Source organism: Tamandua tetradactyla, chromosome 6 (assembly GCF_023851605.1).
Source record: "Tamandua tetradactyla isolate mTamTet1 chromosome 6, mTamTet1.pri, whole genome shotgun sequence".
NCBI lineage: Eukaryota > Metazoa > Chordata > Mammalia > Pilosa > Myrmecophagidae > Tamandua > Tamandua tetradactyla.
In genome coordinates this window covers 58,207,949-58,223,188 of record NC_135332.1, presented here as the reverse complement: position 1 = coordinate 58,223,188, position 15,240 = coordinate 58,207,949, and the positions used below count along the sequence as shown (strand labels likewise).

The window sequence follows — 15,240 nt, the reverse complement described above, 5'->3', positions numbered from 1 at the left end:
AACTCAGTCTTATGTAATTTCTCTCGTATGTAGTGTATTGTTTTTCTCTTGCTGCTTTCAGGATTTTCTGCTTCTCTTCAACATTTGATATACTGATTAGTATGTGTCTTGGGGTTGGTCTATTTGGATTTATTCTATTTGGAGTTCATTGGACTTCTTTGATTCACATGTTTATGTCTTTTATAAAGGTTGGGAAGTTTTTCCCCATTATAGTCTCCACTAATCTTCCAAGCCCTTTTCTCTTCTCCTGGGACACCAGTGATTCTTGTATTTGTGCACTTTATTTTGTCCATCATTTCTGTGAGATCCAATTCAAATTTTTCCATCTTTTTTGTCATTTGCTCTTTCGGGTGTTCAAAATCATTTATCCTGTCCTCTAGTTCACTTATTCTTTCTTCTGCCTCTTCAAATCTGCTGTTGTGTGTCTCTGGTATATTTTTTATTTGGTCTACAGCATCCTTAATCTCTGTGATATCTGCTATATTTCTATTTATTCTTTCAAATTCCTGTTTATGTTCTTCTAGTGTCTTCTTGATCTACTTTATGTCAATAGCCATTCCACTGATTATATTTAGTAAAGTTATATGAACATCTATGATTAGTTGTTACAAAGTCTGTGTTTCCTTTGGTGTTTTAGTTTGGTCATTAGACTGAGCTGTATCTGTCTGCATCATCATATGGTTAGTGATCTTCTGTTGTCGTCACAGCATATAAATATCTTGATACGATTTCTTTGGATGTTAATTTCCTTCAGTTGTCTAAAATTTTTTATTTGTGGGACAGGTGTGGAGCAGAATGTGGGGTGTGGGCAAGGTCAACAATGTGATGACAGGTTGCGGCGTAGCTATATGCACAGATCAGGGACTCTATAGTGGTACCTTTGAGTGTAGGATGCAGGTCGCTGGCTTGTGGACGTGCAGTGCAAGGGCCGTGGGGACGAGGTGCAGCTCAGGTAGGCCTTGGAGCACAGGATCAGGGTGCTGCACGGGGGACACAGAGATAGGGCACAGCAAGAGATGGATGAGAGTGCTGAGCAGATATACTGGGGCTGGTATGTGGGCAGGATGCGTGTGGGCATGTAAAACATACAGGTCATGGGTGTCAGGGTGTGGGATGCAAGGCACAGGGAGGTTGGTGGGTGTTCTAGTTTGCTAGCTGCTGGAATGCAATATACCAGAAAAGGAATGGCTTTTAAAAGGGGGAATTTAATGAGTTGCTAGTTTACAGTTCTAAGGCCGAGAAAATGTCCCAGTTACATCAAGTCTATAGAAATGTCCAATCAAAGGCATCCAGGGAAAGATACCTTGGTTCAAGAAGGCCGATGAAGTTCAGGGTTTCTCTCTCAAGTGAGAAGGCACATGGTGAACACAGTCAGGGCTTCTCTCTTGGCTGGAAGGGCACATGGCGAACACGGCATCATCTGCTAGCGCCTTCTCCTGGCTTCCGGTTCCATGAAGCTCCCCGGGAGGCGTTTTCCTTCTTCATCTCCAAAGGTTGCTGGCTGGAGGACTCTCTGCTTCGTGGTGCTGCAGCATTCTCTGCTCTCTCTGAATCTCTCATTCTCCAAAATGTTTCCTTTTATAGGACTTCAGAAACTAATCAAGACCCACTCAAATGAGTGGAGACATGTCATCCCCTAATCCCATTTAACAACCACTCTTGACTAAATCACATCAACCAGGGAGATGATCTCATTACAGTTTCAAATATACAGTATTGAATAGGGATTATTCTACCTTTATGAAATGGGATTTATATCAAAACATGGCTTTTCTTAGGGGGCAAACTTCCTTTCAAACCAGCACAGTGGGTGTGGCCTTGCACAGGGGCAGGGGTCTAGTGGGGCTGGGATGTGGCTGTGTGAGTGTGTTGGAGTGGGGCAGAGGTTACAGAGGTTGTGAGATGTGTGTCAGGTGTGGGTGATGATGGGTGGTCGGGGCCCTGGTGTGGGTCTATGGATGCAGGGGTGAGGTAGGGGTGCCCCTTGTGCAGGGCAGAGGGTATGTGGCACACATGTGCCGAGAGCACTTGCCAGGTGTGGGAGAAGGGCACTTTACCATGGGATGGGGCAAGGGTGTGCACTTGTGCCGGGCAGGGTGGGTAGGGTTTTCTTTAGGTTTTGTACCCTTTGGCTGACTTTTTTTTTTTATGTAAAAATCTCATTAATTTTCAATGTAAAATTAAAATTTTTGCCCAGAGTATATATATCTGAATAAGTTTTTATTTATGAGTAAAAAATTCTTTATCTTGGATCTTATTAATAAGATAACTCCAATCTAAAAGCAATAGTTCTTTTGAGGGCTTAAGATATAAAATGTTTATTTGTTTTGTTTTTTTCATCAGACCTTGTATCTGAATCCAACCATTGATATGTTTTCCTATACCCTTATTTCCTTGTGCAGTATTGCTCATTTTATCTTCCGCAGTATAAGTTTTTATAAACATATCTTTTCATTTAGCTTTATTCCCAGTTTATTTCTTAGTTTGAAATATATGCCAAGCTTAAATGCACATTTTTCCCCCAGCAGCATTCTGTACCTCAGGTTTTTTCATTAAGACTCTTGGTCCTAGAAATCCTAGAATGAGCTGAGACTCAGCATCAAGGGATTGAGAAAACCTTCTCTACCAAAAGGGGGAAGAGTGAAATGAGACAAAGTGGCAATGGCTGAGAGATTCCAAACAGAGTTGAGAGGCTATCCTGGAGGTTATTCTTACGCATTAAGTAGATATCACCTTGTTATTCAAGATGTAATGGAGAGGCTGGAGGGAACTGCCTGAAAATGTAGAGCTGTGTTCCAGTAGCCATGTTTCTTAAAGATGACTGAATAATGATACAGCTTTCACAATGTGACTGTGTGATTGTGAAAACCTTGTGTCTGATGCTCCTTTTATCTACCTTGTCAACAGATGAGTAGAATATATGGAATAAAAATAAATAACAGGGGGAACAAATGTTAAAATAAATTTAGTTTGAAATGGTAGTGATCAATGAAAGCAAGAGGTAAGGGGTATGGTATGTATAATCTTTTTTTTTCTGTTTTCATTTTATTTCTTCTTCTGTTGTCTTTTTATTTCTTTTTCTGAATGGATGCAAATGTTCTAAGAAATGATAAATATGCAACTATGTGATGATATTGTGAATTACTGAATATATATGTAGAAAGGAATGATCATATGTTAAAGTTTTTGTTTGTTGTTAATTTTTTAAATTAATAAATAAATAAATTCAAACAAAAAACAAAATGTGATACCAAAAAAAAAAAAAAGACTCTTGGTCCTAATGATTCTAAGTTTTCTTTCCACTTCCAAAATGGTAGTGGCTTCCTGTAGGACATTTTTGTTCTACTGCCACTGTATTGTTCTTTACATATTCCCTCCTGCACTGATTCTCTGTGAGATGCTGTTTGTTTACACAACATTTCAGGACATATCAAGAACCCTGCTTTTGTACATGTATATAAGGGTAGCAGAAGCCTGCCCCAGCCCAAGCTCCCTGATGTGCATATTACCTCTTATTTTCAGGGCTTTAAGGACATCATATTACAAAGACATCTAAGCTTTGGCCCTTTGCACATGATGGTAAAAATTTCTCCCTTGCCCACACCCAAAAATTTTGAGTCCGAAGAAAGGAAACATTTCAGGAAAGTGGGTAGTTTGAGAACTTCACCTAAAGTTATAATTGGTTGGAATTAGCGCGAGCCTGTTAAAGTGGAATCTAACAATCCTGAACAGTTAATTCAGTTCCTTCCCAAACTGTTCCCCAGTGCCTGTTTTGTTTAAGAAGTGGTTGTGGTGAGATGGGGGGTGGGGGTGGGAGGTACAAAATAAATCAGACCTGGGCCTGTCAGTGCCTGAGGGACCTGCTGAGCCCACTTTACCTCAGTGCCAGACCCCACCTTTTCCAGCACAGTGCCCCCTGGGAGAAAGCTCAGAGCAGATGGGAAGCACAAGAAACCAAATGGTTTCAAGACTTCCATGTCCACTGAGGCTCAGACGAAACCTATATATTTGTGTGAAAATGAGCATAGGAATATGTAATAGCCTTAAGGCCATTACCATTTTCAAAGATCCTAAGTCCTGTTCTAGTTGTTTGGACTGGGGAAATGTAGCTGAAGAAGATGAAATGATACTGCAATATGTAAAAGAAAACTTCTCATAAGTGGTTTGGAAGAGAGAAAAAAATCATCTGGTACTGGGAGTTTCTGGGTTAAGGAGTTCTACAGCTACATTACTAGCAAAATTAGAAACAGATGAAAATGTCTAATGAGAAGACAAAAACAGATCAACTATGATAGAACACCACTGCCTATGATTTATTTAGTAAAGAACTTCCAGGGTACCTTCTAGAACCTGGCATTCATCCCAAGACCCCCAACAAATTTAAGAAGTATGGTTGACAATTGTGGCACCAGTGTATCCAACTCTTGAAGGTTGCTCTGCATTTTGGGGATTTTCCAGTTGAAAAAAGAATATGTTTTGCAAGAAATTGATCCCGTAGACCTTGGTGAAATGAAGACCAAATCTTCAGAAAGTAGGGATCACTCAGATATGTGCTGTCAAGTGGAGGATATGTTTGGGTTGAAAGCCTGTCTAATTGGTGCCACCTGGAGGCTACTGAGAGAAACAGATTCCAGCTGGGTGAAGACCAGCAAAGCTTTCTTCACGCACTAGTAACTAGATGGTTTCTCTGTTCATCATTCATTGTCTTATGATGAATTGTTATTCTAGCTTTATTTTCTTAAGAAACATTAAGTTTGCGTATAGTGAATGTTTCTGCGTGTTTTAAATTGTGAGTGGGCACTTTAAGAACTCTTACACCAGACTTCATTGTTTCATCCCTAGCAGTCTTCAGGGTAACTAACTCCAGGTATTCTTCAGCTGGCTTCCCAAAACTATTTTTAACATTAAATTGCTCCTTGACAGATTGGTTGGTTCTGAATTTAACCATGTATTCATGGTACCAATCTAAAGTCAGTTTTTCTTTATTGATATTGGACAAAGTATTTTCATAGTTGGTTACTTTTATATTTTTGCATAAGCTTAATTCTTGCCATTTTGTAAAGATGGCAAGGTAATCTTTTCTTCATACAGAGCACTGAATAGTCAAAGATAGTAAATTAAGCTGTTAAAATTAATGAATTTTATGTAAGTTATTCTGTCTTAATTTGGTATTTGAAAATAGTCCTAGTTAGACTTTATAATACTCCAGAAAGTAAAGCAATGGACATGGTAGAGATACAACCAGTTAATTATCATGAAATTTTTGTAATTAGCAGTGTGTAGAGATTTTCTCCTTCAGGTATTCAGTTGTAAACGTTTTGTTAAGACTTATGTTTCTATGTAATGTGAAACTGTAACAAGAAAAAAAAGAATTTTTATAATAGTATTAAATCAGACATGGTCTTAATCTGAACAGGAGCCTGTATGCGAGTGAAGTAGATTATTGCTAAATGTAGCTTAGGTACAGACTGTGATCAGAAAATGGCGGGGGGTGGGGGAGCAAATTTTGCTGGGGGGCAATCTTGGAAACCCTTTTTGAGAGATGACCAGAGGAAGTTTTTGAAGGATAAAAGCTTGATATTCTCAAATGTGAAATCATGTTGAAATGAGAAAGCAGAATAGATGATGACATAATCAGAAAGTGAACAAAGCCATTTGAATTAGAATATGTTACTCCATAATCTCATCGATGAGTTTTCTCTTACAGGTGTCCCAAGAGGTTCCTTCAAACACTCACAGTTGTCCCTCTTCTGTGTCTCAGTTATTGACTGGTGCTCTTTTGAAGACGCATTGACCAAAATAGCTTGCCTGGGTATTGTTGTCTGTGACCATTTCTTCTATTATTTCTTTTAAAGGAGATCTCTTTGCTGCCACTTTCCTCATTAAGAATGGTGCCCTTGTCAATGCTGCCACCTTGGGTGCCCAGGAGACACCATTGCACCTTGTGGCATTGTACAGTTCAAAGAAACACTCAGCAGATGTGATGTCTGAAATGGCACAGATTGCAGAGGCCCTGCTGCAGGCTGGTGCCAATCCTAACATGCAAGACAGCAAGGGCAGGTAAGTTGGGGATCAGGTAGGCTATGCCCTTAGCACTGTTCTCAGAAGGTCACTTTATGGTGGCGTATAATTAGCAGGCAGAAATGTCATATTCTGTAGTTTAGCATTATTTAGTCAGATTTTTATTGAAGTCAGAAACTCTGATTTACTGTACAAATGAGAGGCAACAGTAAGGTCAGAGGCAAGCAAGGAAAACATTTCAATCCCAGATAATTGAGGTCTTTGAATTTACAAGCAATTTCCAGCATTTTCATCTTAGAAGGAACCAGTGTGGTCATCTACTCCAACTCTTCCAAGGAAGAAATGTTCTACCAATGTCTTTGCTAGAATTGCTTGGATACTTTGAAGAGGAGCACACTATCTCAAGGAAGTCTGTTTCGTTTCTGTGAGGTCTAACTGGTAGAAAATTCTCTCTATTAAACCCAGGTCTAACCTTCTTGTAAATACTCACTCTTCACACAACTCTGTCTGCCCCATTTACCACCTTCTCCCATAGGATAGCCTTTCACATATTTATAGTAGTTATCTTGTTCCTTTGCCCTTGCCCAGAAGTATTTAGTTACAGATTCCTTGTGATTTAGAATGTAAAAAGGGGCTACTTATGTTTGGGACAGCAGTGTGGAAGGCTTTTGAAGAGGGTATAATCTGAATTACTAACAAGAGGTGGAACCAGTTCTCATAAAAGCAACTATTTTATATGTTTGAAAACTCTCCAAAAATAGAAAAAAAGTTATCTGAGGTTATCAGAATAGGAAAATAGAATTGGTAATGGATAAAGTACTTAAATAAGATACATCTCCAAGAACTCTCAGTATCATGTGATTATTACTTTATTTCCCAAATTATTGCATCCTTTTTGCCGTTTGATTTTCCCCCCCCAGCTGCAGTTAATCCTTGCAGTCTGTGTGTCTGAGATAGATGCCAGCATGGGGGCAGTCTCCTTCAGGACACTTTAGGTCTAAATAAAAGTAGCAAAGATGGTTAAATGCCACATTAACCAATCACTAGTGAAAGTCGAGTCTTACCTCTTGCCACTCTGAGTTTATAACAGAGAATTATGGGGAAGAAGAAAATTTCTTTTCAGAATTGGTGGAGGATGGGTAGGTGAAAATAAGCATACCTATAGTTTGTTGTTGTTGTTGTCGTTTTTAATTGTACATACATAATCAATAAAGGGAAATTATTGAATTGGGGAATATTTTATATCTCTTCCTTTTACTGACTCTTGTCCTTTTGACCGCTGAATAAATGTTAACGTATAAGTGAATCCATTTTCGTACTTTGATATTTGGTCCTGGTTTTAGAATATGGCTTGCCAGGATAGAGAAGGATGCTTACTGAAATGCGACATTTCTTGTGATTGGCTATTCTACCTAGACTTTAGTCACCTCCTGCTGTGAGTAGTCCTGATGTGAGCCTGTCCTGAATTGACACTTTTTTTTTCAATCCTGTAGGACTCCGTTACACTTGTCCATCGTGGCCAGGAATGAATATGTATTCAATCCGCTGCTGCAGTGTAAACAGTACGTAGGCAGACATGGAGAAATGAAAAAGCAGTTTTGGGGGTGGGATTGTAAGTGAAAAGTAATTATTTTAAAATATCTTTTTAGAGTTAAAATTTCTTTAAAGTAAACGTAAAATAAAAATTTGTCATTCAAAAAGTATTTAAAAAAATAGAATGAGACCGTGGGCAGTACAGTGTGTTTGAAGAAGATTCTATTTGTTGTTTACATTGCTTCCTGATTTCAGACTAGATCTAGAACTGAAAGACCACGAGGGCAGCACAGCTCTGTGGCTGGCAGTGCAGTACATCACTGTATCTTCTGACCAGTCAGTAAACCCCTTTGAAGACACCCCTGTGGTCAATGGAACTTCGTTTGATGAAAACAGCTTTGCAGCCAGACTCATTCAGCGTGGCAGCAACACTGATGCCCCTGATACAATGACAGGTAACGCATAGATGTCTAAGAGGTAATGCTAAAGTCTGGAAGTTCCGTGGAACAGTATATAAATGTATTTATACTAGTATTTATTAGAGAAATTATAGTTACACAGAAAAATCATGCTGAAATTACAGAGTTCCCATATTAAACCACCAATCCCCATCACTAACACTTTGCATTTATATGTTATCTTTGTTACGTGAAGAAAGAGTATTGCACTGTTAACTGTAGCCCATATACATTACATTAGGATTCACGTTTATTTTTTATTTATTTTTATTCTAGTGACATACAACCTAAAATTTCCACATTAAAGTATATAATTCAGTGCTGTTAATTACACTTACAATGTTGTGCTACCATCACCACCATCCATTACCAAAACTTTTCCATTAACCCAAATAGAACCTCTGAGCCCATTAAGCATTAACTCTCTATTCCCTACCCCTAGCCCAGCCCCTGGTAAACCCTGTATTCTGGTTTCTGACTCTATGAATTTATTTATTCTAATCATTTCATATCAGTGAGATAATTCAATATCTGTCCTTTTTGTGTCTGGCTTATTTCTCCCAACATCATGTCTTTAAGGTTCGTTTATATTATCCTATGTATCAGAACTTCATTCCTTATTACAGCTGAATAATATCCCATTGTATGTGCATTCCTCATTTTGTTTATTCATTTATCTTTTGATGGATACTTGGGTTGCTTCTGTCTTTTGGCTATTGTGAAAAATATTGTTATGAACATAGATGTGCAATCTGTTTGTGTCCCTGCTTTCAGTTCTTTTGGGTATATAACCAGAAATAGGTTTTCAGGATCACATGGTAATTTATACTTAACTTTCTGAGAAACTGCCAAACTGTGGTAGGGAGGGATTTTAAAAACAGGAGAGGAAAAAACCCAAAAAAAACAGAAGAAAGACATTTTGTTTTTTTCCCTTTTATTTTTATTTATTATAGGAGTGATGGTGCTACACTAAGAACAAACATATTTATAGTCCTAGGGATTACACTTAAGTATATAGGGGCGTTTGTATCTTTGACATGGTCATCTAGCCTAGTGGTTCTCAGCAGGGGATGGTGTTTGATTGTCACCATTAGGGTGGAGGTACTACTGACATTGGGTAGTCAGCGGCCAGAGATGCAGCTGATCATTGGCCACTGAACAGAGCAGCCCCTACAATAAAGAATTACCTGGTCCAGAATGTCAGTAGTGTCACTGTTGAGAAACGTTGTTCTAACCCAGTCCGGGGAAGGACATATAACTTTCTTCTGATCCTGGTGTTGGCTGGTGATAAACCAGGGAAGAATGAATGTCTCCTTACTTACAGGCCAACTCTTTGCTTCAGAGTGCCTGTGTCGACTGCAATTATGCTTACATCCGGTGTGGGTTTGCCATTTGTGGCAAGTAAGGGGAAGGACAGGGTGTGGTGCATTGTGGAACTTGACCTCATTTTTATGCAAATGGAAAAATGAATGTGCCCATTTTTTTCCAGGAAATTGCTTACTACAGCGGGCAGCTGGAGCAGGAAATGAGGCAGCAGCTCTTTTCCTGGCAACCAATGGTGCACATGTCAACCACAGAAACAAGTGGGTAAGTGTGACAGGGCATCCACGGGAAATGGTTTTGAGCTGTGGAAGGAATGGCAGTGTTAGATAAATAAGGAAAAATGAAATAGATTCTTTTTCACTTCTTGTCAGGCATCTGTTTAAAAAACAAACCAAACCAGATTCATTAATGTATCCTCAAATATTGACTGAGGCATTCATTCAGCAAGCATGTCGTAGGTAGCAGTGGTGTATTAGCCCTGGCCTAGATACCGTAGACTTGGCAGTGTAATAGAGACTATCAGGCATTTTATAGATGAGGGATTAATACTGATTTTACAAGGTTTGGTTAAGATGAAAAGAATTGATACATATATAAGTACTTACTAGCCTAACATTCAGACACTGGAAATCTTAAATATTTTACTTAAATATTTTCAGACAGGGAGGATAATTTCAAGATCACATTCATTCTGCGATGACTTTGTGTTAGGAACTTTAAGGATATTATCCCTTTTAATTCTCACAATGGAGCTAGAAGCAACATTTGTTGTTAGGATTGCAGAATGTTTTCCATTTTTATAAATCCCTCCTTTCAGGGGTTAAGTGGCTCATAAATAATGAAGCCAGTATTAAGACTCAGGTTAGGATTTGTAATTGTAGGTTCTCTCCACATTGCTGAGTAGGACAATAAACAATAAACTTATTATATGAGACAGATCAAAAGTGCCTTGGAAGTTCAGGGGAGAGGGGTGATGACAACATCGTCCTTTTCCACCATAAAATCTGCTAACTTTCGAACCCCCACATGGCTTATCCTCCAGCTAGAATGGATAGGGTGTCCCTATACTTATCTTTTTTTGGGATCTGGGTCTCATCCCTTCTCATCTTCTCAGTGATACTGCTCCTACTATTGTGTATCTCTGTCTCCATCTTCCTGTTTTTCCTCAATTTTGCCTGCTCTTCATTTCTGTTAGCACATAGACTTGATCTCCTCTCTCCTGACTTTTAAAAATCCATCCTTGAGCCCACCTTGTCTACCAGCTACTGTCCCTTCTCTGATATTCTTCATAACAAAACTGGGTGAAACCTAAGATGTAGAGGCACAGGGGGACCTGACTTGAAAGCCTGTGACAGCCACACTAGAGAAGGACCAGGAATTCTGGCTTAAGGTGTTTGGACATTATCCTCTGGGCAGGGAAGGTCCACAAACGACAGAAGGTTTGGGGCAGTAGAGCAGTATGGCCGTTTTAGAAATGAGAAAGCTGCCTGGGATTGCTGGTGTGTGGGATGTACTGTGGAGGTTTAAGCTGGAGCAGGTGGGAATCATCTAAATGAGTAACGAGGTATCCTGATTTCTATCACTGGTTTTAGATCCAAAGGGACAGGTTTCAGAGAACTTGCAGAATTACAGTCAATAGGACTTGCCTGTTATGGCTGTCAGAAGTGAGGGCAATTGGTGTGGCCATTAAGAGAATGAAGGAACTGATCAAGAGGGAGAACTGGTCTGGAGGGAGTGAATTCAATTTTGCAATTGTTGAACTCCTTTCTAAACATTTAAGTATTCGGGTGGAGCTGACTAGCAGGCAGTGGAAAACTTAGTTGTGAAATAGGACCGGAGACTCGGGTTTGAGACTCCCCTGCTTGTTTTGCTCTGGAAGCTACGGGAATGGTGGCACACTCAGTAAGAACATGTAGGGCGCAGGGCTGGAGCAGAAGATGGCCCCAAGGAGGAGGATGTACTTGTGAAGGCTCTCACCACAGTTAGGATACAACCCTATGGGGAGAATGGGGGATGGGAAGAGGGCACATGGGGTTAAGGAGTAAAGGAGCGACAAGACCTATGGATAATGGACAATGCCTGAAGCTGGACAATCAAGAGGCGGCAATAAAAAACATTAGGTAGAAAGATGGAGATTACAGAAACCCAGCTGAAAAACTAAAAGTGGTTCTCTCTAAGAAAGGAGAATTCTTTTAAGGAGAGGGGAGGGGAAATCTTGCTATTTTTCATAACAAGCCTTGCAGAACTCTGAGTCTTTTAACAGTGGTGGTGTGTAACTTTGATAAGAGTAGGGTACTATTTGTATGCACATACATATACATATATACACGTGTACGTACATACGTGTATCTCTGAATGAATGGTCTGCCACTATAGAGAAACATAAAGCTGGTAATAATGGTTCTTTTAGGGAAGGATAATTGGGTGATGGGGTTGAAGCATAAGAGACTTCTCACTGTATATTCTTGTACCTTTTGAATGCTGAATCAAGTACCTGTAATGCTGATTTAAGTTTTTAATTAAAAAATGGGAGATGGGTACATCTTGAACAGAGTTCCAGATGAGGTTGATACAAGCTGGTCAAGGGACCAGGGCTTAGTATGCTGGTGGAATGAAAAAGAAGTGATGGTCAAGCTGCTACCACTTCTTATCTTTGGGGCTGTGATTGTGAGGCCCTCCCATTGTCTACAAAATTTATTTTGGTGATACTTGGAGAGTTTGTTAATTTTAGTACTGTATTAAAAAAAAGCTTACTTTTGTAAGCTATAAAAACAAAGTGAAGGGAGGGTTAGGAGGTTTTTGCAGAGGAAGACAGGAAGCCAGGGCGTTTGGGGGGTGGCTGGGAAGACATTGAGGAAAACTAAAGACAGCACAGGGAGAGGGGAGGAGAGGAAACCAGGAGGAGGAATGGGGCAAAAGCTGTGGAGGTCACCTGGTGACGGCCTGAGTTTCCACACTCCTGTTGTCATTATCCCCTTCTCTAAGTGCTCAGATTGGGGCCATTTGATTCCATGCAGGGAGAAACTCCACTGCACACAGCCTGTCGGCATGGCCTGGCCAACCTCACCGCAGAGCTCCTGCAGCAAGGTGCCAACCCAAACCTGCAGACGGAAGAACCTCAGCCTTTGCCAAAGGAAGCTGCATCTCTGACCAGCTCCACAGACAGTGTCTATCTGCAGACACCACTGCACATGGCAATTGCCTATAATCATCCAGATGTGGTGTCTGTCATCCTGGAACAGAAAGGTGGGTCCTGGGAAATTCCTGCAGATCAGGTTGATTCATGGACAGCAGTTTTGAATGGCTAATTAGAGTTGATGTTTTTTCCATTAATGAGTCTTACATAACCAGTTTCTCAACATCAAAAACAAAAAATCCTTTTGGGTCAAACTAGATAAGCATTAAGTCTGAGTCTTGACTACTGTGTTTGTTTCCGGGATGAGGTGTGCATATTTCACTTATTGGGTTAAAGAGTTAGAACCTTTGGCTCTACCATCTCTTTCATTTTGGGAGCGGCTTCAGGCCAGTTTAGTGTAAGGCAAACAAAGTCTTTGCCTTGGTGTTGAGAACTCTACTGCTGTAGGTCTTTTGTGAGCCTCCCTGGCAGGTGAACCATAAAATGGAAACAGAAGTGGGGGGGGGGGGGTACAGGAAGCACTTTCAGTGGAGGAGGCCACTTTCCCTTAAAAAGTCACCCTCAAATTTTTCTCTTCTGTCCTGAAATTTATTTTACCCTTATCTAAGTTCTTGTTAGGGCCAGCATTTTCAGCATTATATTTATGGAAGGAAATGGGGTTTCAGGCAGAAGGTATCTATTTCTTGGTCCTCGTGGGATTTTTAAGATTTTATGTTTTAGACAAACATCCTCAGTGCATTGTTTTAATTCTCTTTGTAATAACCCAGTAATTAGAGTTTGTTTCCATGGTGAAGTCTGTTTTCCTCATGTGAGATTTGCTGTTTTCGGCTTTAAAAAAATTCATTTTCTCCATAAGCTGTGCTCTAAAATATCAAACTTACAGGTCTCCATTCCTCACAAAAAGATCTATCAGTTCTCTTTGTATAGAAATGATGACATTATAGCCAGTCAGTCAGTTTGCACTCTTGTTTTTGTGAGTGCTTTCAGTGTGATCCATGGGACAGTGAAATCAAGTGTGCTTTTCCTCTTTAAAACTTTAGCCAATGCTCTTCATGCCACCAACAACTTGCAGATCATTCCGGACTTTAGCCTCAAGGATTCCCGAGACCAGACGGTGCTGGGCCTGGCCTTATGGACTGGTAAGGCTGTGCCACAGGCTGCTGATGCCTGTTAGTGGGGAGGGGAGAGAGACAGAGAGTGTGGGTGTGGGTGGTGGAGGGGCAGGGTTCATCACTTGGTTGTAAAATACCCTCTCTGTTTGGGTTAACCCTGTAATATCCAGTGGCAAACTGCTGACTTTGAGAAATTGAGAGAATGTGTTTGTTGTAGTAAGATGTTAAGGAAGTAGGAAAAGCTGAGCATGCATTAATTGGGCTTGTTTGTTTCCCAGGCATGCACACAATTGCAGCCCAGCTTCTGGGCTCCGGGGCTTCTATTAATGACACCATGTCAGATGGGCAGACCTTGCTGCACATGGCCATACAGCGGCAGGATAGCAAGAGTGCGCTCTTTCTCTTGGAGCATCAGGCAGATATAAATGTCAGGTAGGATGAAACAACCACTGTAACACCAGGTTACATTTACTTGAATGGGTCTAAAGCACTGCCTTGCTTGTGGAAAATATTTTTGCTCCTTATTAAATAAAGGAAAGGGAACAATGGCTCTGAAAAATGCATTGTTGTAACTGAATATAATCAGTAGACTCTTGAGGTGTAGACAGGGAGCCATGCTTTGCTCTTCTTTGACCCTTTTGGGACTAGTGCACGCTGTTGCACAAACCCCATTACAAAGGATAATTGAAAATCAGTGACTTAAGTAGGAATTTTGTTTGTGATGAAAACCATTCCAGCAAATGAGCTATCAAGACTTGAGGGGAAAAGACACACAGTTAAATTTTTGTGATTGTATTTGCAAAGGAATTTATTTCTGTCTCCAATGTCAAGTGACGCTGAATGAATGAGTGAAAGAAGTATTTTATTAAGTGGTTATTTGGGGGACGTTTTATTAGGATGCTATTAAAAGCAGCTATATGGAACATCAACACAAAAAACATCTATTGAACACCTACTGTTGGTCCAAATACTATGTTAGAATCTGAGTATTCAGAGTTGAGTAATATATAGTCTTTGCCCTCTAGAAGCCCACAATACGGAAATGCAGTCAATCCTCAAGATTCACAGATTCCATATTTGCAAATTGAACTGCTTGCTAAGATTTATTTGTAACCCCAGTATCAATACTGGTGGTGCTTTCACAGTCATTCGCAAACAATGAGTGGAGGAAAATTTCAGTTTTCAGACACACACATTCCCCACTGAAGATGAACAGGGCAACACTCTGCCTTCTTGTTTCAGCTCTCATACTATGAACAGTTGTTCTTTTTCACATTTTTGTGTTTTTTTCTATTGGTGATTTTGCTCTTTACAATAGCCCCCAAGCATAGTGCTGAAGTGCTGTCTAGTGTTCCTAAGGGCAAGAAAGCTGTGATGTGCTTTATGGAGAAAATATGTGTATTAGGTAAGATTTGTTCAGGCATGAGTTATAGTACTGTTGGCTGTGAGTTCAGTGTTAATGATTCAACAATGTATATTGAATAAGGTGTCTTTAACAGAAATACAATTAAACAAAGCTATATTTTGATCAACTGACAAAAATGTTGAGACCAGAGGCTCCCTGTATTTTCTCTGGGAGCAATGGCTCAGTATTCATTAATTCAGTTTTGGAGCAACTTTATAGAATATAACCACTGTGAATAATGAGAATTGACTG

The 15,240-nt window shown here is 40.0% G+C and overlaps 1 protein-coding gene across 4 annotated transcripts in view; it reads left to right on the top strand.

Annotated features, from left to right (window-relative positions):
* Positions 1-15,240, top strand: part of ANKFY1 (ankyrin repeat and FYVE domain containing 1) — a 109,948-nt gene that overhangs the window by 76,115 nt on the left and 18,593 nt on the right. For all 4 annotated transcript variants that reach the window (XM_077165592.1, XM_077165591.1, XM_077165593.1 and 1 more), the window contains 7 exons: positions 5,856-6,060; positions 7,515-7,583; positions 7,810-8,009; positions 9,502-9,599; positions 12,353-12,581; positions 13,512-13,610; positions 13,862-14,015. In XM_077165592.1, the coding sequence (XP_077021707.1) occupies positions 5,856-6,060; positions 7,515-7,583; positions 7,810-8,009; positions 9,502-9,599; positions 12,353-12,581; positions 13,512-13,610; positions 13,862-14,015 (1,054 nt within the window). The remainder of the gene's footprint in view (positions 1-5,855; positions 6,061-7,514; positions 7,584-7,809; positions 8,010-9,501; positions 9,600-12,352; positions 12,582-13,511; positions 13,611-13,861; positions 14,016-15,240) is intronic.